We start from the raw sequence: 24,194 nt of genomic DNA, 5'->3' as shown, positions 1-24,194 counted from the left end.
GAAAGGGGAGAGGGAGATGCCTGGGATGGGATCCAGTGATAGGACATGTGGGAATGGTTCAAAGCTGTGCCAGGGAGGTTTAGACTGGACATTAGGAAGCATTTCTCTATGGAGAGGGTGGTCAAATACTGGAACAGGCTTTCTAGAGGGGTCGTTGATGCCCCAAAGCCTGTCAGTGTTTAAGAAGCACTTGGAAAATGCTCTTAACAATATGATTTGAATTTTGGTCAGCCCTGAAATGCTCAGGCAGCTAGACTAGACAACTGTATAGGTCCCTTCCAACTGAAACATTCTTTTCTATCCTAATTGTCATGGATACTCATGACACTGGCCAGACACCGTCACCTAGTAAGATACTAAGGAGAACAATCATTTGCAATCTTGCCACCATACCTCCAACAGAGAAACAAGCTATCTCTTCAGGTAGAGACACACAACTTCTAATTCAGATTCATGATGTACAGATGAAAATGAACAGCCAACTCTACTCAAATGAACTGCTGATTTATGTTCAGTGCATGGCCATTAGTAAATACCTGGTTTTACAGTCCGTGTTGTAACAGCATGATTTTTATTGATAGCAATGCAAGGTCTTTATTCTACTTGTCTCTTATTATTGAAAATAAAAAAGTCCATGCTGAACTAGTTCTCTAGACTTCTTCTGTAGTCCAAAAAGAACAAAGGGCAACTTCAGAGAGTAATTTATCTCTAAAAGACTCAAAAGAGTAAGGTTTATTTTCTATGTAACAAAATCAAAATGAAAACCAAATGAAACAAAATCCAAGGCCCTAGAGCAACACTAACATATGACTAAGCCACTGTTTAAAAAAGTGGTAATAGACACAGCTATTAAGTCATTGCAATATAAGTTGGAAGGGATGTTCCTGCATCTCAGAAAAAGGAAATCAGGAATGTCTGAAAGTTTTGGACATTCCTATTTTGCTACACACTTGTTCCTATTTAAGCAAGATTTTGAAACAGAAATCATCTATTTCAGAAATAAAATCTAAACCAGAGGGAAATTTAAGACATAACATTTCTGGTTTCATTTCACAGATAAATCACAATGAAAACCTGTGCCTCCTTCCCCAGAAGGGTGGTGTGGCAGTCTGAAACACTTCAGCCATGTCAATGCACGTTTGTAACCACCAGGAGCAATCCTGCCACGAGGTACAATGTGAATTCTGGATCCAGAGCTGCCATGCACATGCCATTTCACTACAGACCAAAGAACTTGCTTCCCTTCTGTAGTATCCACAGAGGATGGTCTCATGTCTTTCCTCTCCCAAATCCTCCCTATTTGGCATATTACCAACAAAGACAGAACTTTCATTTCACACAGAGATACAATTTAAAACTTCAGAAAACTGAGGGAAGAGAAGAAAGGTAAAAGGCAAACACAGAGCCATACTCCACATCAGAATTCTGTTTACTTCTAAATGACCTCTTTCTTGGAGTGAAAGTGTACATCAATACTCACATTTCCTGAATAGCCTGTCATGACAAGAGAAACTGCAGAGACACCCTACCAAGTACTCTATCACTCCCCAAGGCTTCTGAGATGAAAAAATGCCTAATTAAAATATGAACAGAGGTTCATGGGGCACAACATCAGAATCTGGGATTAAAAATACTTGCCAAATATGTCTCCTTGTGAGGATTGCAGCATGCCCCAGCACAGTCAAGATCAATGTCAGTGATATTTTGTTTCAAGTCTTCACAGAGTCCATTATGAATGAAGACAACTGCTGAACAAAAGGCTTGACTCTTGTCATTTATCAGTGGACACAAACAGCATTGAGTTTGTAAAACCTGTAGACTTGTGGCCACAAAAAGAGAATTCTTAGATAGGGTGGGCATGAAACAAAGTTCACAACAGAGGCATGTGCAATTTAGAAGAAAACCCAACAAACCTACAAGATTCATCTACACAGATGAAATCCTGAATGCAATTTAGTAAATTATGAGAAAAATCAGAGGAAGTAACTCAAGGGTGTCAGAAATGAGAAAGAGGAATGTAGATATTAGCCTGTCTGACCACAGAACTAAGATATACCTCTAAGAGGGATCATAAAGCTTGACCTCTCAGACATCCTACAAGGCTGCTCAAATGAAAAACTGTACTTTGAATATTCACACTCTATTCCTCTTCAGAGGATAAGCATATCCCATGCAAGGCAGCCTTGCACAGTGTAAGAACTAGTGTCCTACTCACTGTAGATGCAAGGCAGGAGAATGCACAGAGTAAAACTACATCTGGAGACAAGGTAAGTAAAACAAGGGATGAAACATCACAAAGCGTGATAACCCGTATGGAATAAAACTGAGTTTTTTTTCAGTGATGCTTGGCCTAGACTTAAAAAAATGTGGTAAGTTGATTGTCTTTTAGATCCATTTACAGGTCCATAGTTAGAATACAGGAAAGGAAACTTCCACAAAGAAAGATACTGGGAACTCTAATCACCAACACAGGGACCACTGCACCAGCTAAATATAACAACCTGAGAATGGTCTTTTCTGTGAACTAAGTAGAAGTAACAATCATAAAGGTAGCCACAAAAGTAACTTTGATACATGAAAATAAACTTCCTGCACATCTAGTTACACACTTATGAAAGTCAGAAGACATCAACAAATGTTACCATGTTGAACTTTAACATACAGATTAAACAATTCAACTTCTTTAACTGCAGAACAGTTTTGGCCAATCCTCCTTTCTGACATCCCAGATGGCTTTGAGTGGCTTCTTTCTTGGAATAGAGGGCAGAAGGTCAAATGTATAAGCAGTTTTCGTATCAAATAAACATAGTTTTCTGTACTCATAAATATACTACATCATTTTGGTAAACTGCTTTCTGAGCACATCTCCCACATTAGAAGACAATGACTATAATGAGTGTGACCCCAATCAACATCTTGCAACCGAATGCTTCTTATTGTAAAGCACATGTCATCATGCTTTACTGCTTAGCTGCTGATAATTACAGTTAATAGCTAACTGGAAGTTAAAACACAGATCAAAACTTACGATAGAAGAAAACAATATATTGTACAAGAAAACACACAAATACGTATTTTGTTAAATTTCTTAAGACTCATGTCACGTGTAGGGCACTCCAGTTAAGCACTGCTCAATTTACATTATATGGAATGTTCTGTAATTAGGCATGTTAAACGCAACTTTCCAGCTATGATGTAAGCTATCAAATTATGAATTCATTACCTTTATAAATTGCTGGAAAAAAAATCTGTTAAGTGCTTTTGTTCTAAAAATAGGGCAAGAACTTAAAAGACTCGACAAAAAAGTTAAGACATCATGTTATTCCCTGAGCCAAAAGCAGAATTTCTCTCTTCTGAATTGCCAGCTTTAGTAATCAGATTCAATAATCTGCAGGCTTAAGAGGAGCATTATGTTGCAAGAAAGAGAGGGATTAGCTCTTTGGCAAATTTACAGCACAAAACTATAAAAAATAATATCAAAGTGCCACAAGCCTAACGAAGCATAACAACTGTGGAATTCTTTTCTCCTATCAAACAGTATAGCAAGAGAGAGATGGCAGTGGTTACAAAATGTCCCACTGAATTACTTTTCTGACAGTCCACTTAAAACTTCAAAGCATGTCAATGCACCCGTTCCTGCAATCATCTATCCCTGCAATGCAATTAATGGAGAAGAAACATCTTAAGGTTTCTCAGTTAAATATGTCCTAAGCTGTTGTTCTACAAACCTACATTACTAGCACAAAATTCAGTGCAATCAAGCTTTTAGGACATATTCAAGAGTCCAACAAGTGGACTCAGAAGTATCATCTGATACAGGGGACAGATCAAGGTCCATAATGGCTCTGATGCAATCTAAATTGCTCAATACAGCATGTACATTTTGGTTTCACTCCAAGCACAAAAGAAGCCACATCTTCAAACCACTGCCCAAAAGCAGGAGTGTTCACATGGATAATAACCAGAGCTGCACAGCTCAAGACTCCAGTAGGAATGGCCATACATGATCTACAGCAGCACAGAGTCATGGGTAGCACACAGAACTGCATAATGTACTTCAATTGTCCTAAATCCTGGGTCTTAGTCACATGTCCTCTAGCAGTATACGTGAGATCAATTATATAAGAAGCATTTCACAGTAAAAGTTTTCTTAATTTGCTACTTTAATTTCACATCCTCCTGTTCCCATGTTATGAGATAAAAAAATGCGAGTTTCTAATCTACTTGCTGTTCCTTCTTTCTGCACAGTTTTCATGCAGTCTCCTATTTTTTAGTAAAGCAAGTGGATTAATATGTGGTATAAGATGAACAAGCTAAGATCTCTAGATCCTCTTATATAAAATGGCAGAACATTCACAACTAACTTAAAGTCAAGAAAGCCAAGTAGGCCATGGGACACAAACTGCAAATTATCACTGATCACTGGAGCTGTTGCCCCATTCCATGCAAAACTGTCAGTTGACAATCATTTGGAAATCAGACCTAACCAGCTCATAACAATTATGTCAATGAAAAGATGAAGTGTGAATCCAAACATGGGAAGAGTTGATGGCTTGATGTTATGGAGTTAAGCTTGTAAAGGTAGGAACAGATTCTAAAAGCTGAACACAATATGCTCAGATACATGAGGGTCATGGAATTTGGAGGTTGTTTTTCAAACACAACAGGCAGCAACATGATCAGACATGCTTAGCAACACTGTTTTATCAAAACTTGGTCATTTAGATCCTCTAGCAATATATGCTTGAACAGGGCTTTTATCTTACAGTATTATAAATTGAGTATCTCTTCTGTTAAGCATGAGCAATGTTTAAAACGTAGAAGACACTTTGTGTCAAAGACAAAGAAATTTCAAGATTTTACTCCAATAGCCAACACAGAGTTTGAAGCATACACACTAGAACCTTTGGAAACCTCACATGCGATTCTGTGCAGAGGCTAATGATGCCTCCAACATCAGCTCTTAACAGAATTTATTTAACTTATGCCATTTCAAAAGAACACACACCTGCTTATAATACAATTTACTCCTGTAAATCAAGTACTCCCTTGTATACTGGAAGCTGTCATTGCCTATCAACTCTGTACCTTATCAGCAATATTCTTTATTAACAGAACTTTTAAAAGTTACATTGACTTTTATCAGTTTTAAATAGAATTCTTTAGAAATTAAATACTCCATGGTGGAAACCTCTTCTGTGACTGCATTCCTGGACATGTGCTTACTTACTCTAGAGAGGATGCATGTCAGCCCAGGTAGCAGAAATACATCCCGTATCAAAGATTCTACACCATATAACAGAGAAGAAAGTATATAAATAAAGTAAATTAGTTAAAAGTAAGACTGATTTCAAACTGAACCAGACAGAATTCACTTGAGCTTGGATGATAAAGTCCAGCTAAGTAACACCCAAAAGCAAGGATTTTCCTAAAATGGAAATTTAATCACCTGTTGAACTCCAGTTCTTAGCACCTGCACCTTCTAGATATTGAATGCTGCACTAGAGAATTTAGTAAAGAGAAGTCACATACCAGTGGATGACACAGTCTGAAGCTGAGTGAATTATGATACAACTAAATCTGAAGAAAACTGAAAAGTTCGTTAACTATGCACTGAATAAGAATAGGAATGATGAAATACCTCTTTACATCTGGGGCGACTGATATCAACAAGGAGACTCTTATCTGGAATTCTCATTTGGCCAGAAAATGTGACAACTTACAGAGCACGGTAGCAGATCCTTCATTAAATGAATACTCTAAAGACAGACTAAGTAATTTTAGTCATTGCCTAAAAAAATGCTGAGGAACAGTAATTAAATTTCCTATATCCAAACCACTTTCTTGTCAATAAACATCATAGAATAATAGGGTCTCAACTGAGTCTGTCAATTAGGAGAGTCTGTCAATTCCCCTCAGTTAGGGTCTCAAATGAGCTTGTTTTCTATTTCAAGGAAGAGTAAGGATTGACAACACTCAAACCAGATGGAAGAAAGTAATAATGAACTTGTAATGAATACCTCAGGAATAAATCCAGCTTACTAATAAATAAAACTCTCTTGAACAATTAAGAATGTATAGGTCTAATGAAGCTACTTGGCTTTGCATCTTCCCCTTCTCTTTGGACACACGTGATAAAAGATGTTCTTATGACTGAATGCAGCCTATACAATCTGACACAGTCCTTTGATGCTGAGCAAATCATTCAGCTGCAAGATTAGATGAGGTCTAAAACCATGTTTCATTCTTAGATTATTTTCTGTGTAAGATACAGAAACTTGGTCTGTAGCAGTACTAAACATTCACAGATGCAAGACAATGTGACAGACACTTTATTAATATAATGTTAATAATGCATTTTTCAACCATATAATGCTAAGAACTCCCAAACATTGGTAGTTCACTGGCTCAGATTGGATATTCAAAACCAATAAAAGACTTTGACCTCAATCTCTTTGTTCCTCAGCTTCCCATCTGCAAAACACAGATAAAACCACTCTCTCATCTCACAGGGGATTTGTGAGGATAAACTCAGTCAAAGCATGCTGATAGTAGAGTGATAAACACCTTAAAAATAGTACAAGATAGCACATAACCATAAACAGTAACTTAATTATGGGGAGATAAACAAAACATCGACTAGCTGCTGATTAAACAAACACTAAATATCCTGTGAACTCAATGAAATGAGAGGTCATGTGGGAAAACGGTACAGGATCATGTAATCCAAGACTGTATTACAGGGTATAAGCACAGCGGAGTAAAACTAAGGTCGAGCGAGCAATCCTAACTCAGTAAGAGCTCTTAACTTTAGTCATAAACTTCTAAACAGCTTTCATGTCCTCTGAACTATCAATATAAATTTTGCAAGCAAATACCTGTACACCTAAACTATCAAGAATACATTTAAATTATGCTATACAGAGTGGACAAAACCCCAGACACTCTGCTATTCTTAGTTCATCCCGCCTGTTTCTGGAAGTAACTACTTCCAGTGTATCCTTAGTTCACCTTTTCAGAGAGTACTGCTTTCCCAAGGCTGCCTCAGGGTCCTGCTGACGGATTGCTCTAATTGCAGTTGGTGAAGTAAAGAAGGCAGCTACTTCATGCTCTGCTAGCACACGGAAATAGGCACCAGCATCTGGCGTTCCCACAGGCTTCCCCTATGGAGAGAATAATTTAAAATGTCACAGGATAAAAATACTTCATGATTCCTTGAGAGTTCAAAGCTTGGACATGTAACAGTAGTGGTAGCACTGCAACAGAAGCAATTCCTAGTAGTACTTTGAAGAAGGCTTTGTTAAAAATAATAATACTGTGACCATATTCACTTGTAGAAATAAGTTCACAAGCTTTGGGCACAACCTATTCCATGAACACAGCACACACTAGCTGCTGTTTAGAAATACAGGACAAATGGACACATGAATGAAAAAGCAGCCACAAAGAGCTGTTACTACACTGGCAGCAGAGGGAGTAATGTCTACATCTACCCTTATTGTGAAGCAACCTGTAAAACACCCAGAAACCCATTGAACTAGCAGCCTCTGGACACAGTGGTACTGCAGCCACGTTCTCATGCCCAGGCCTAAGGGACTTTTTCTTCCCTGGAAGTTTCCTCTCAATTTTAGGAAAATTCCCATTTAGCTGCTTATAATTGGCTTCTTGGAATCTTTGTGCTGCTACCCTACCTGAAGCCTAGAGAGAAGCTGAAGACACCCTTTCTTGTTTAGCGTGCTACCAGACTGCAGTCTTGTTTGTGGTTGGGATTTTTCTTTTTAAATTACTGTCTTTATTAAAACAACTAAACATTGTCTTGAGCTAAGGGGTACAGTCAAGAGAGCTCTAAACAGAAGTATTCAAATGTGACAAATCATCCAACAGTAGGTAATAATAAATTGCTTTTCTGTGGTGCTGTAAATATGAAAAGCAGTTGGCATAGGACCATAAAATCACAGTCCTACTGTTTGTAATCACTGCAGTACATGAACTGCTCCATACATGTTCTGAAACTATGAAAAGATGATGTTAATGTGGAATGAGTTTTAGCTCTACAGGTACTGCCATAACCTCTTCAAACAGAAAGGCCACACTTGAAAGATGAACTTTGACAGAGCACACAAGTTAGGAGAGACATACACTTTCTATACTGCAAACACAATTTTAATGCTTTATTCAATAAGCCACAGACATGGAGAAAGTTTCACTATTGAAACATCACCATCTTTCAGCAGCTTACCCATCACAATACAAATTCATACCTTCACCACCCTTGTGTAAATGCAAATTTGGAATAGAAAGATTAATAGGTCCAGTAGGAAAGAAACAGCGTATGAAACTCTAATACTTTTCATCTTACCAAGACACAAAATTAAGAGAATCATTTGAATACTTTGAATAATTTACTAAATTACTTTTATTCTGACCATGAGGCATTATTAACATGAAAATGTCTTTATGAAAATACATACTAATCAAGTTAGCTGACCCATACCAACAGGAAAATCAGCAAGCTGGCTGTGATGCAGGCTCATGGAAATTCACCCATGAGCCTCTCTTCCATCTGCCCTCCCCACTGCAACCTTCCCCACACTTGCTCTGCATCCAGCTGTGCCTGAACACTGGCAAGAGCACTGATAAACCATTTGGCAGATTCAAAGAATGCAGCATGCCTGAGGTGAGATATGTACCATTGACTTTGGAGCCCTATGGTGAAATACTGCTGGTGAGAGGACATTCCATCATAGCAAAATGAAACAAAACAAAACAATTATTTTTTTTAAGGCTGTAGCAGGCAGTGAGAAGCAAATTAGGACAAAATAAACAAAAGGAACAGTTCCCAGCCCAAGTAGCAGGGAGGGATATCACCAATGCAAAAAAAGATCCTTTTGCTAACAGCCTACACAAATTATGAAAAGGAAATGCAAAAGAATGCTTTTTGCTTACTGAAACATCATCCTTGCAGGTTTCTTCACCACAGCTTTCATGTGCTCATCAATATTTGTACATGAACCTATTTATTCAAGTTGCATGTCACCTCCTTGTGATGTTCATTATACCTGTAGACCTGTAAACATCTGGTCAGGCGCTCAAGCCTACATCACTAACTAATGCTAAATAAAATAAATGGTCTGAGACTGAAAAAATCCAAATTTCCATAAACTTCTCATATTAATGAATTATGTAATTGAACTGGTATCAATCATCTTGCACAGCAAATAAACCTACCTGTGGAGCAACCATAAATTGGTTAGTCTGCAGGGTTTATTTTTAACAAAATGGAAATGCCCAGACCCCATAAAGGGGCTGTGTCTGGCCCTCATCATGCCCACTCCCTGACAGGGGCTTGGCTGCCAGAGCTCAAGGCCAGGTTTGCTAGGGTGCAGCTGTGTAACTTTGGATCAGATCATCAGGAAAATAGCAGCTGTGAGAAGAGCTGACAGAAGCTCCCCCTTCCTTGAGAGGCAGCTTATGCTCAGGCCCTCACTCTTGATCCCTGGCTCAAGCTACACTGCAGCTGAGACTGTGTCTCACACTTCCAGAATGCCCAAGCTCAAACCCAAGCCTGAGCCTGAGCCCATCTTCAACACAAACAACTACACCTTCAGTAGTACGTGGGTAGGCATACAGGAGTGTGACAGGTTGATATTTATATGTCACACATAAGCTACAGCAGCTTTGGTTTGGAGAAGTACCATCCTCAAATCTAGGAGAAAAACAAATAAAACACAAACGGTAGAAGGAAAGGAAGAGACATTTCATCTGACAGATGATAGGAAATAATACCCAAAGAATAAGACAACACTTAGAATACTCATGTAGGGGAGGAAAGAAGAAGGAAAAAAAAAAAAGCCCATTTGTAACATATTCTTACTGATTCTGCAGAAAAACTTCCCTGGTGCCTCAGCAGCTGGTCATAGTTTAGCAAATGTATAAACAAAAACCTACATGAGCAAAACAAATCTGAGACAGTGCAACTTCATTTCAGAGCCCAAAAAAACTACAAATAATATTGCCAAAGAAAGTTATTATTTATTATACAAAAATTGTAAGAAGTACTGCGAGATGCCATGAGAGGCTTATTACCATATGCAATTCTGATTTTTAAAAAGTTAGCAATATAAACAATAAGGCACAGGGTAATTGAATTCACAATGTGCTGACAGATTGCTGAGTCAGTTGGGGACTATGAGCAAGGGAGATGCTTCCACTGGATTTCTGCAGGGATTATTTCAAGACCTGTTGCTATTCGGTATTTGCATCAATAGTGCAATATTTGCAGTAATATCTGGGATTAGGAGGAACTGAGGGCATGGTAAACAAAAACAAGACAGAAAGAGTGATCTGCCTCAACTGATTTAAAAAAAGAAGAGTAGAAACAGATATTTGTTGCATCAGCTAGGAGGATTCAAGTAGAAAAGGCTTTAATTTAATAACATACCAAGAGACTCTGAGACAGACAGATAGGCACATCTTTCTGGAAGTACCTAGATTTAGTATTTATCAGATTTCAACCAGCTGAGCAGCCATCCTGAGGCAGAATGTGTTGTCATATAATACATGATTATGAAAGAAGTTTCATAGTCAGGCGGCAAGAATGATCAAGGGGATAGAAAAGCTCTATGGGGAAAATCAGAAGTCACTGAGATGAATTACTTGAGGAAAGGCATGTAAAAGGAGCTACAATAAAATAACCGCAATGCAGCAATTCCCATTAGGCCTGATCCCCAACAAGGGGCTCTTCAATTAAGGATAAATTCAAAATTATGAGGAGGAAATTCTCTCTGCATAGCAAATACTATACATGGAACTCATTGGCACTAAAACCTGCTGATGCCAAAGCATCCTCAAAATCCTGTCATATCAGGATTCAAAAAGTTTGTTCACAGAAACACTCATTCTTCTGCTGCTGACCCTGCTGCCAAACAAAACCTCACTAGGGACTTGAGAGGATACATCCTACAGAATTTGCTCCACAAATAAAATCAGTATGGATGATGGCAGAAAGATCACAAAACTGGCAAACTTCGGAGACAGTGCTTGCTTTGTAAGCTGATAATAATGGCTGTAAGGAAGGATGGACGCCTCCAAAAACTGGGCCAAATGAAACTAATTTGAAGCCTATTGCTGCTGTGTACCCTGCAAATTTGCTGCAACAGCAGGCACTGTGAGGACCCCAGTGAGCATGGTGAGGATGGTTGCATGAGCACAACATCTTGAAATAGCCATGTGTGGGACAATAGTTCCTCCTCTGTCCTAGACCACTCAAATGAAGTCCTTAATGAATGGCTCCTTGCAAGTGTGTACATCTTTTTCATTACCTTAGCTCCAATTTGAAGTCCTAAGCACAGGAACTACAATGCTGTCCTTTTCCTGGTACCACAGGACCACAGGTAGTAGCTAGATTTTCTCTTCATGCTGCCCTGTTGCTTTACAGCTTGTGATCCCATTAGCAAGAACAACACAGAGTGGGCTGCGAGACTTCAAGTAGCTTATTTATAGCTGAAATGTGTCATGCCTTGGAGAAAAACAGCCCAGGACAGATTATATATTTAAAACAAAACAAAAAAAAAAACAAACAAAAAAAAACAAACAAAACAAACAACCAACCAACCAAAACCAACAAACCTTGCTGTATTCAGAAGAATTCATCAGTGTTTTCACATTCCTGACAGTGCTGTTACAGCAAGTAAAAACTGGAAGCACAGTTTCCATAGCAATTGTTAAAATGACAAGTTGTCACCTACTAAGTCATTTAAAAATAAACAAGTCACATTAAGGAGTGAGGATATGAAGTCAGCACAGTTTATATTCAGTGGTGGTTGTCCCTAGGCAAAACGGATGAGGTGTTCTTTCTCCTAAACAGCATATTGACACTTCCTAATGCAAAACCTATCATTAGACAATCATTTAGGAAACTGACTACAAATTTATGAATAGTCACTGTTAAGAGAGTCTTCTGAGCAGAGGAAAAATTATACACTATTCTGTTTGTAAATATTATTTCTAACCCTCTAAAAGATGACACTGATGGCACATCTTCAGACACTCATAAACATTCTCTGAAGACTTGTTTGGTGGTACCCCAGAGAAAGAAAAAGGGGAAATACACTGTTGAATAGTGCTCTCACCAAGTGCAAAAAATCATTCAAACAAAGCAGATCTGTGGGTTAAACAGATATTAACTCTGTTTTTTCTTTATGCTGTTAAAGAAATAGGGGTTTTACTCTATTGATTTTCCCAAAGCAATACATCTTAAATTTAGAGGTGCCTTTATAATGACAATAACCATCTTGATCCCCACGCATTTGCCCAGAGATAAAACTTCACTGTACAACAACTATGTAGCAGAGACTGCTTACAGAATTCATCACTTTCCTCACCATTCCTCCTTGTCTTACCCTGCACTTGCTAGAATGAAAACCTTTTCATTGCAGTCATTCTGACAATTCATGCGATGATTTTAAGGTGGCCCTGTGCATCAGTGGTCAAAACCGGGTACTGTAAAATTATCAAACTCTTTTCCTTATCTCCAAGAAAGTGCCATTTTTCTCATACGGCATTCCTCTTCTAAACTAGTGTAGTGGTGATAAGTTTAGGTCCCTTTGGAAAGAAGAATCTAATTAACGTCTATTAAGTGTTCAAACATTAATTAGATTATAGCAATTTAATACTCAAGCTAATATATTTGATTCTATAAATGTACATTTCTGCTACTGCATGAAGTTTTCGCTCTTTGTTATTGAGAATATCAGAGAAGTCAATCTCAGTGGTCCCTAGCCCTAAAATAAATTTAATGGGAAATCACTGGGGTTTTGCCAGGCAGACTAGAAAATTGAACTCTTTTATAACAGAATTAAACTTGAAAAGGAATAAAAACTATTTTCTATAATTATTTTACTATTTCACTTCTATTTTTCTAGTGAAACTCATTTATAACTGCAATTCTCTGTTTAATTATCCATAGAGATCCTGAAGCCACTGAAGCCCAAAAAAAACTTACTAGAACTATACTGAGCACCTAGAGATGAAATAAATATGAAGGTGGGGTTTGAAAAGTATCCAACGTAAGGTAAATTGGCCTAGAAAAGAACTCAATTTCTTTCTTCCCCAAATTTCAGCCTAAGGAACTCAATTTCTTTCTTCCCCAAATTTCAGCCTAACTCAAACATTTAGTATCAATACATTCAGAACAGAAGGAGAAAGAGATTACTACCTATAATAGGTATACTTACACACCCTATAGGCTTACCTTTATGAACACCCACCTGCATATGCACATGTATGATACACTGACACTATAAGGAGCTGCTCTTAGCAGCATACACTGAGATTTCTCACACTCCTACAAGTAAGAATTCAGTCTACAAAGTCTTTAGTCAAAACAGTTGACAGTCTACTATTTCATGCTGCAAAAAAAGCAGTGACCCTAACTAGAGGACTATTATGTACTGCAGAGTTAATAACAGATGTAGGTAACAGATGTAAGTAACAGATGACCCGAGAAGGTGCAGCCCTGTGCTGTCCTTGTACCTCTCTTAGTTTTGCCCAAAGATCTATTCTGTGTGAGTAAATCCAAGCAAAGAAAGAAAGTAAAGATTTTTAACTTATGTTGAGGCCATACACCAGAAAATTAATGTCACATACTGGTCCATAATATTTAACACAAAATATGTCATTAACTATAAGATCAGCGAAGAACAGAATATTCTTTTCCTGAAGTATATTTCTGCTTCATAAATCTCAAACAGACTTATTAATTCTGATTACCTATACAAATAATTTAATTTGCTGGTAAAGTAGATTCAAGATTGAAGGATGTCATGCTAGTACTTAAATACAGCTTACAGAAATGTCTGCACATTCTCTTAAGCTTTCATTTATAGGCAAAAGAACAAGCTCAAAATAAGTAGCAGTGTGTTTTTGCTTAAGGATACTGAATTTCCAAAGATTTCACATGGTCTTTACATACTACAGAGATGTAACAGCAAAGAGATGTAAAAGCAAAGATTGTTACCAACCTGACAGGAGAAGGACAAAAGGAATCCTGTGGGATTTAAGAGCAGCACACAACTTGTTCTTCCTCACCCTTTCACCTCAGGAAAAAGCAGGTGAGAAATGCAAACCGAATGCTTCAGTATGCAAAGCCATGCATACTTCAGGGAGTCTTTCAGAGCCAAAGTTTGTTTCTCTTGTTCACAGTGACCTCTTCTGCACCACAATAATGCAGAAAAGAGTATTCAGACACTGTTTCTCTTCTTCACAAGAAAAATTATGTTTTTATATACAATATAAATATCATTGCAGTGATCACTTTATTTCCTAAGTAGTTAGCTAAGAGCCTACATAACTTAAGATATTAAAATCAATCCCCACATTATTTAGTGAACTTTTAAGAGTTCTCACAGATGTATTCATGCTTGCCCTACATAAAGGAATACCACACAGGAAGAATCCAGTAAGCGTGACCTCTGGAACGAGCAAAAGGTATAGGACAGCATACAGCATGTACACGTGCACTACAAACCATCACAAAACCACCTCTGTGTCTGGAATTATTTGCAATTTCAGACACCCAGTGTATACAGTGCTAGTTCTTCTGAACATTTTTATCCATCTATACAAGTTATGCATTTGAACATATGAACTGTGATAAATTTACTGCACTCCCTTTTCCACATAAATAAAGATATATTTAGTTACTGAGGAATCCTTTCTGCAAAAGAGTCTACCTCATGAGTTTAACATAATTCTCTCACCTGTTCCTCTTGAATTCTGCCTTTTCTTTTCCTAGGATTTTGGCTACTGCTTTTAAACAAATGCTTTCCTCCTCTTCTGATTCCTTTTAAGTTGCAATGTCCTACAAATCAACTTGCTTCCTAATGTCCTTCAGAACTTGTATGTGCACTAAGAACCAAGCACCACTCCTGCAATCAGCAAGCTGACACTTGTCATTGACTCAAAAGCTTTCAAAAGTACCACAGTGAGCTGATTTGCAAAGTCACAGAAACAAGCATATTCCACCAGATTAGCACATCAGAAACCCATAAAAAAAGAGCCATGTATATGCAATACTCAGACAAATGGCTCATTTTATTGCCATAGTTGCACTGCAGATACTCTCTGAATCAGTATTTCAGTAATACATTCATTGCAACCATTGATGCTGAACACTGAAAGTAAGCAGGTCAGTAAACTCCTTGGACAGAAGGTACAATGAGATTCAAAGTAAGAATAGCCATTTGCTTAAGTTTTCTCCAGCTGCTGGAGCATGAAGGCTGTATGCACAGGTCTGCTCTCTCCGTGAGGCATCCAGCAACCCACTTGTGTCAGGCCCTTGTATGATCCTTAGCTGAAGACAGTCATCAGCCCACTGAGCATTCAGGAGTGCATGCAGTGGGATTGAAGGAATATCACTGGTCATCAATATCTTTCAATCTGATAAATGTTATACAATGATTAAACAAAAGTGCTAACCAGTACTTCTCTCTGTCCTCAGTTTTCCCCTCCACCACACTTGTGTGCTTCACATACTCCCTTGCTGCATTCTATCCATTTGTTTTGGGTAAACCTGGCTAATTCAACCATGCCTTACCCTATCTGTAGTGCCCTTTCCCTTACAATATTTGTGGAGAAGAAGAGGCAGAAGAAGATATAACATATTGCCAACAACCACTACATTAACTACTGCATTTCAAAGAAATGGTATCATCCTAAATGGTATTTGCTGTGCAAGTGCAGGGTTAATTACAGGGCAGGAACAGGATACATGTGGCCAGAAGTACCAGCAGCACTACCACAAGGTAGGTCCTTTATACACATCATTTGAGGAGAGGAAGAGACAGTGTGGCTAGCGTTTTGTACAGAAGTCTAGGACAGCTGTTATCAAGGCATGTTATCAAGGACTGTAGGTCCTGGACTAAGGATGTGGATGTCCTCTTGAGCAGTTGCCTTGCTGGAGTGTTCTTCCTTCCCCTGACGATCTGTTCAAGACCTTTGTGGTAGGGACACATGCACCATGCCATCTCTAAAGCATGGTTTTATTTTCATCTATTTGAAATGAACTCAGCGCTGCTTGTCAGTCCTCTCCCTCTCTGCAGCTGGCTTGAAATTAGCAACAGGGTGGTGTATCTGCTGGAGAAACTTCTGTGCCTTTCAGAGCATATGATCAAGCTCCAGGTTGCCCCTTCAACAATATTCTGGAAGGCCAGTGCAACAGTTGTCACTATGGTAAAATGCAGCAGTAGGAAAGGAGGAATAATTTTAATAAAATCATACGAAAAGTGTTCAGAAAGGAGAAACAACAAAAGAAATAGCACTGGTGAAGTAGAAGCAAAAGCTTGGGAGAAATAACAGCAGCTGAAAGTCACTAGCAAGCAGGCAGTCATTAGCAAATATGGAGTCACACATGCCATCTGCCCTTCTGCAAGCACCAGAGGTACTTCAGAATAAGTTGGGAACTCTTGACAGTTTTAAAGCTTTCTGTTGGCATGCGTACTTTTCATTCGTCCTGAAAAACTTCTCAGCAGTCCAGTCCTGCTCATTGGATCCTATCCTTTTAACCCATGTGGCAAAACTTCTGCCTTAGCTTTCTCTGCAATGTCATTCACATATCTAAAATCACTCTGGGAACCAAATCAATAAGCAAGGACAATCAGAAGACTTATTTCAGAACTGCACTACTGCTGTGATTTGAAATATCATGTAGCTGTCCCCCTAATAACCACTGCTTTTCTGGACTTGAGGATTCTTGACCCACTTCAAGAGACATCTTGTGCTTGTGAGAATCTCTCTTCTAAGTTTATAAAGAGAGTGAACTTTGAGCAGTAAGTATACCTTTAACTTCCAAAACAGGATGCAGCAAGCCCATTCTGTAGTGTCTGACATAGGGGCTTCTAATCAGTTTTGGAGGCAACCTTACTTTACTACAACTGTCCATTCTTCTTCAGTATCCTCAGGCTTAAGAAACTTATATACGCAAAGTTCAGGCATAATCCCAGCATCAACACCCACCAACAGTAGTGTTTGAGTTTGTAACAGTGAAACACATCTCAGCCTTTCTGTTCTACTATGGTCATCTTTAGTTATATGGTATAACAGCAGGAACATAGAGAAAGTTCCATCATAATATCCATTTCCTTATGCGTAACTTTTGCACCTATGATGGTCTGTAAAACAGTATGTTTCCACAATGCTATGCTGATTTCCTGCTCCAGAAGCACTAGGTACAGATGGTGCTCTACCAATTGCTATATCCACAGCATCGTCAAAGCTTGTTTCACAAGCTTTTTCATGTCCTCAGAATCCAGTACATTCACTATACTTTTGCAGATACTGTATGCTATGAGTTACCATTGGATTTCCCTTAATGGTTCACAAGTTTCTAATTACCACTGCAACTCAACAGAGGTGATCAACATGCCATGATGCCAGAATTAAAACAACTTCTGCCTCTAGGACCACTGAAAAACACAGAACAATTACTAGGGGGACATCATGCTGCACAGTGTCAGAGAAGTTGGGATATACCCAGAATGAATGCAGACGACCAAGTCTCAGCATGCTTGAAAGCTAACAATGTCAGTGCTTTTACATAAAATGTCTTTCACTGCCACTGATGGGTACTGGATTTACTCCCTAAAGAATAAAGAAGATGGTTCAAGCAATATTGTATCTTCTTCCCTGGGGATTAGAGAATCAACAAGAAGTTCTGAAAAAAATAACGACATTAAGGCAGCATGATTGTTTTTTTGAGCACAAAAGTTAGGATGCAGCAGGCCACTCTAGTTGGACTGCTTTACTCTCCATCCCACAGAGTTTCATCCCCAAAGGAGAAAGACCAAGCCCTGAATATGATCTGAGTCTTGACTCAGGTGCCTTGAGTGGTAGAAAGAAAAAAGAAGAGAGTCTTCTTAGAAGTTCTGGCTCTAACCATAGAGCTCCCAATTGCCTCCAGCTCAGGCCCAGTAAGGATTTGTCATCTCCAGACATGCAAAACACAACATACTCTCCTAGATCCACAATAAAGGTAGTCTAATGGCCTCTGGCTGAAACATCAGCAGCACAGGTACTCTCCACCATCTGGCATTTCTGGGTCTGTTGTTTTGGAGTTCCTTGTCCTCCTGACCATCATCAGGAGGTAGAAAAGTTTGAAGGTAGAAAAGATTGAAGGATAAAGATGAAGTAAGTTTTCCTTAAGAACTGCTGTAATAGACAGGAGAGTATAAGCACTGAAGATATACACCCAATTAAAAAATCCATGGCATGAAGAATAGAAAGGTGTAAACAGGATCATTGACTGGAGGAGACGCTGTCTTTTAAGAATGGATCATACCTCATACAAAACTGTAGTATTCCCATGAAGGAGAGGCCCATAGCAAATATAGGAATGACCAACAACCCAGCCTAAATCAGAAGCTGCCCACCACACCTAAAGTGAGAGAAAAAAAAAAAGTGAGGAACTTTTAAGAGGAGTTCAAAAAACATTTACATGGCATTTAAACAGAATTACCTCACCAGGTTTCAGTCCATATATAGCTGACATTGTCCAGTTCAGCATAACTGCATAGCCACCTGTTGGCCTGACAACACCCTAAATGAGAAATTTGAAGATTTGAGATCATTTGAAGGATGCAATGATATTCCTGTCTTCTATTAAATTCTAGGCTTTTAGCAGCAACAGACTTAACATTGCAGAGATTCAATAATTCTCATTTAAGGAAAGGATCCACTCCAACTATGCTTGTGCTAGCATTCCTACTACAGAACGTTTTGGAAAACAAGCAAACAAATAAGCAAACATACAATAAAACATACATAAAAACCCAACCCAAGGTCTAAATGACAAGAGTTTTCAGACTAACAAAACTAGAATTCTCTCATAAAAATTGGATGTACAAATATTTAGTCAACTACTTGACAATCGTCATTTTAGAAGCATGATTTGTCAAAGATGCCTGTCTTTTTCTCTGGACAGACAACACAGTGAAGTAAATTCCTGAGAACTTTTATCTCTGATATACTGCATTCTCAAACTAATAGTCAAGGAAAGTACCTATTGTAACAAAGGATCCTGTCTTGGACCTTTTGACAATATGATACATATGTTGCTTTAAAGCACCCACATTCAAGGAAAAAGCAGAGACAGGTCTTTTTGGCAAAACTTATGTTTGTTTTCCTTTACCTCCCCAAAGATTCTGAACTTTATAAGACACATTAAACAATTTTCTAGTAATACTGTAAGCACTGCCTTATCCAGTGATGTGTGGTACTGCCTCCGAATTTCTGGTGGTGAGAACACTGCTAGAACATTATATTCAGCTTGTCTTTAAAAGAGGATTGTAAGTACCAAGCAAACACTCAAGTTTGCTTTAAAAATAAGCTCTTTAAAAAATAGGTCATTAAGACTAATTGACATTTTAGAAGCAAACATTTTCAAAGAATGTCCTATGTTAATTTTCACTTACTCAAGCAAAACTTTCATTTTTGTGGGAATTATGTTCTCAGAACTGTTCAGTAACATGAGCTTTCAGAACATGCTTAAATCCATTTAATGTGTAATGTCATACACTACATCTTACTTAGATTAGCTAATATGTAAATAATGAAGAAGCAAAGACTATTCAACAATAAATATTATCACACAAGTGATATATTAACTAATCTTGCCATTAAGTGACCAGACTTCGCTCATCCAAAACAGTTAAAACACAGGAGATATTAATGGATAAAAGACATTCTGCCATCCTGAAAAGTTTGTATCGTACAAACATCTTGAAGTAAATGTAGTTTATCTTTATAGTAGTACTATTTAAATAAACATGATTTATTCATTGACACTGACTGTAAAGTAGTGAAATATGAATAAATGCGATTAAACCATTTCTAGCAATGCTTATCATTTATACCGCTGAGCTCTGGCAAACATTTTCAACCTCTTTAATTAAATATTTTCTCAACTGGAACTCAGAAACAGACTACAGATAGTCCTTTACCTTAGGCAAGCCCGTTGTTCCAGATGTATACAGAATATAAAGTGGATGATCTGAGGGAACAGGGACACATTTACAACACTGTGCTCTGGCAAGCTCTTCTTCCCAGTCAAGATCGCGACCTGGGGTATGACGAACACGGCCCTGTCCATTGACAAATAGAAAATTGTTGAAAGAAAAACAGATAGAGTAAATGAAATTGAGTGAACAAACACGTACTATTAAATATTCTGTGCAGTAATTTCTCTCCTGCATTTGTTGTATTTATTATTTCAATCTTATGAATATAAAGTTCTCCCATCAAATGAAAAAAACAAAGTACAACAAATATACTAAACATTTCACTTGTAAAAGGGAAAAGGCATCTGCACTACATTCACATTTGGAAGTTAACATAAAGGCACAACAGCAGTACACCCACCAAATTAGGTCGCGTGTAAATGAGAACTTTATCAGGTTTGCTCTGTACCCTTGCCAGTGCTCCTTCTAGGAGGGATATGTATTCCACCTTCCTTTTTGGTTCCACTCCAAAACTTGCTGTTACAATAAGTTTGGGCTAAAATAAAGAAGTTAGATTGTTAATATATACATTTATAATATATTTTATGCATTTAATGTAATAACATGTTTTCTATGAAATTTTTTTATTAATGATGCTCAATTGATAAAATCTATCTTCACATAATTAGAAACAGGGATTTATATCAGTTTCCTAAGGAAATCAAGCTCATATGATCTTCCTGTCCATGCATCTGGCTTTTGTTCAGGAGCATACTAATAACTTCTGACACTCTGCATCATTTTCAACCAAATTCAAGTAAGAAATCAACAATATTAAGTTCTTGTAAGGTGCACAAAAATAACGAAAAGAGAGAAAACCCCATCTCTGACTCAGCTCTTCCATTAAGGAAAAGTGTACAGTGATGTCAACAAATATCTGTTCTGTTTAGCATGCTTTCAAATTATCTGCCTACATCAAGTGGCATATTTCAAAACTAGCTGTAGCACTTTGTTGGCTCTTTTCCAACCTGCAATTAAATGGCACTAGAGGGAAAAATCAGAGAAAGAGGAACAAGCAGGCAAACATGACAGGAAACTGGAAGTATTGAAAGAGAATAAGCTAAACTCATAAGGTACATGAGGGAAGTAAAGCTAGAATCTTTCAAGGTTTGGTTGCAGGATTCAAGATGCAAAATGGCTAAAAATGAGATTTCCATAGTTCTGGTGGGTTTTTTGAATAATTTATATTTCCAAATGTGAATTTAACATCTTTGCCATTAAATTAACCTCAGGTTTTATGTAAGATTCCCCAAGTCAAGAAATCTGCATATGAATTATTTTGACTTAGGTCCCAAGATCAATAATTTTATTTCATGTATTATGAGAAACAAAAAGTAGCACCAAAAAAAAAATGTGTTAAAGCACATTTTAATTGGTGAAGAATGAGCCTTCAATCTCCTTGCTTTTGGAGTTTCAGAAGTATATTTATCTTATACCCCTCAGTTTGATCAAGCTAGTTTGCTAATTGTATGCATTTGCATAAATCTAATTAAGTAGGCACAAACCATGATGCCACAGCTAAGGCTGCATTAAACTCCATACAAAAAGCACAGATTAGATCAGTTTCTTATGCAATAATCAAATGTTTCCTGTCCAAATCTGCCATTTGGGAAAGTTTTCTAATTAGTGTGTATGCAAAATTTCAGGATTTATTTAAAATTTTAGCATTTAATAAAAAATTCAGGATTTATCATCTTTCTCTTTTTTGTTTTTAACAAAAGATGATACAATACAATGCAGTTAAACCGAAAATTCATCTGGATGCTGCTCTGAATTAGACCGTAATTTATGTAAGATATTAACACAGTTCTATTCAGTTGTTAAGATGAAAGACTGTTGTCAACACCAGGTTTACAGTCATTTGTAACTGGTGCCAACTCTGCTCATCAAATGCTTTGCATGCAGTCTAAAAATAACTAATGCTAAATTGGCTAAGAAGATATATTTCCCAAATAAGGGTTGCTGCTTGGAAGCATCATGGATCACTCCATGCAAACCAAAGGTCCATTACTGGCTTCAGCTGCTGCTTTCTAGTGTTTTGCCTCTCTACCTACTGATACTATTTCCTCTGCGTTTCTGCTCACATGCTCCTTTTATGCACCCATTCGCCACTTCTTCTGTGGCTCCACGTTGTTCTGTGTGCTAAGATTACATAGAAACAGAACTAATTTGAAGGAAAACCAGGAAAGTTCAAAGGTTAGCTGGAGAAGGAATGCCAGCAATAGTGAGCTGTAGGGGAAAAAAATAAATAAAGTACAAATAAGATAAAGCAAGGCCCCATAGCATGGAACCAATAATTTTATACTGTTGTAAAGACTCCTCCTACAAATTCTTCTATAGTCTTTAGCAGCACACAAGGCAAAGCTTAGCAAAAGGAATAAAAAGATTTTATTGGGCCAGCTAATAAAGCTGCAAAAAGCCCAAAGTGAAAACTAACTAGCTTTGGGGCATAAAATATCAGGAGTGTAATGAAGATGTTTACTGAGAGATGCAGTGGTCAGCCCATCATTATACAGATATTATTCAGTGATCTAAAGAAAGTGACCTTAATCATACAAGTAGTTAAAAATAAAACACAAGATACTACCTTCTAATCTAAAATACATATTCCACAAGTAGACAGTGCTTCAAGACAAAAAAAGACCTGACTGTAACTATTATAAGGCAATTATGCATCTTAAGTACCAGCAGCTAAGCTTGTTGCCTAATCATAGAATCAGAGAATTACAGAATGGTTTGGGTTGGAAAGGACTGTAAGATCATCTAGTTCCAATCCCCCTGCCAGGGCCAGGAACGTCTCACCCTAGACCATGTTGCCCAAGGCTCCATTCACAACCTGGCCTGGAACACTGCCAGGCATGAAGATTTACCACTTCACTCAAAAGGTTTGATTATCTTATGCTGAGAAGTAGGGGTAACCATTCATAGGCATAGCTGCATGCAGAAACTACGTCTTATTCAAAATAAAATATTACAAAATATGAGCTCATTTTTTCAAGGAGGAAATTCAGAGGAATGGAACACCCCTCTTATGAAGAAAGGCTAGGAGATTTGGGGTTGTTCTGCCTGGAGAAGCCTCATTGCAGCCTTTCAGTACTCCAGAGGACTTATAAGAGACAGGGACTAACTTTCTATGAGGACCTGTTGCAATAGGACAAGGCGTAATGGTTTTAAAATAACAGATGGGAGATTAAGACTAAATATTATTATGATAAGGGCACTGAAACACTGGAACAGGTTGCCCAAAGAGGTGGCAGATGCCTCAACCCTGACATTCAAGGTCAGGTCGGATGGGGCTTCAAGCAACCTGATCTAATTGAAGATGTGCCTGCTTGTTGCAGGGGTTTGGACTAGATGACCTTTAAAAATTCCTTCCAACCCAAACTATTCTGTGATTCTATTAAAGTGTCTATTGTTTCGATATTGTAAACTATATAGTCCCACATTCAGGTGAAAGGAAAGAGAACAAGAAATATTCGTTATCATGCTCTGTATCAGTTCACTGCAATTCATTTCAGAATGTCTGTAACTGCCAATACCTGACAAGAGTAGAAATTATCAGCAGGACTTTGCAGCATTCCCAGACCTATTTAAAATTCAAGATAAATTAAGGTAAGCTGGTAAAGTATATGTACCTTTTCACAGGCAGAAAGTGCTTGTTATTTCTTTCACTTAGATCTTCCAATAAAATGTGAAGTTTGACCTTTCTTCCACAAAAGCATCTTGCAGCCAGCTTTCCATTGCACACTTTTAACTCTAATTAATCTTACCAACATGATCCTGAGCTGCAGCATCTAAACCAATTCATAAACCAGTTGACAAACCAATTCACATAAAAGCCTAACAGAAAGGCTGCTTTTTTTGATACCGCTTCAATTAATTTCTGAGTTCAGCAGAACACCATCTATCACAACTACTTATATGCATATACCTTAAATGTAATCTCAGTATTATGCAATTCATTTATCAAAAAAGCTTTACTGTGTTGCAAAACATGGCATGTTTTGAAATTTAGGTTGAGGATGTACCTCTCCTCCGACTTACATTTTCTCTGCACATCAAATGGACCCAAAATCATCCACAATATTCAGATCTGCCTTCTAAAGAAGGCAATGTAAATTAGGATTTAATCCGTGGCCTGCA

At 37.8% G+C, this 24,194-nt stretch overlaps 1 protein-coding gene across 1 annotated transcript in view; it reads right to left on the bottom strand.

Annotated features, from left to right (window-relative positions):
• ACSS3 (acyl-CoA synthetase short chain family member 3) overlaps nucleotides 1–24,194 on the bottom strand; it is an 82,196-nt gene that overhangs the window by 35,964 nt on the left and 22,038 nt on the right. The window contains exons 3-7 of the mRNA XM_034063063.1: nucleotides 20,413–20,547; nucleotides 19,995–20,135; nucleotides 18,512–18,592; nucleotides 18,335–18,430; nucleotides 7,012–7,163 (exon numbers count right to left, since the gene is read on the bottom strand). Of these exons, the coding sequence (XP_033918954.1) occupies nucleotides 7,012–7,163; nucleotides 18,335–18,430; nucleotides 18,512–18,592; nucleotides 19,995–20,135; nucleotides 20,413–20,547 (605 nt within the window). The remainder of the gene's footprint in view (nucleotides 1–7,011; nucleotides 7,164–18,334; nucleotides 18,431–18,511; nucleotides 18,593–19,994; nucleotides 20,136–20,412; nucleotides 20,548–24,194) is intronic.

This window comes from Melopsittacus undulatus, chromosome 5 (assembly GCF_012275295.1).
Source record: "Melopsittacus undulatus isolate bMelUnd1 chromosome 5, bMelUnd1.mat.Z, whole genome shotgun sequence".
NCBI classification, from domain to species: Eukaryota; Metazoa; Chordata; class Aves; order Psittaciformes; family Psittaculidae; genus Melopsittacus; species Melopsittacus undulatus.
Note: the sequence above shows the minus strand (reverse complement) of the source record. Positions and strands in the feature narration are given on the sequence as shown.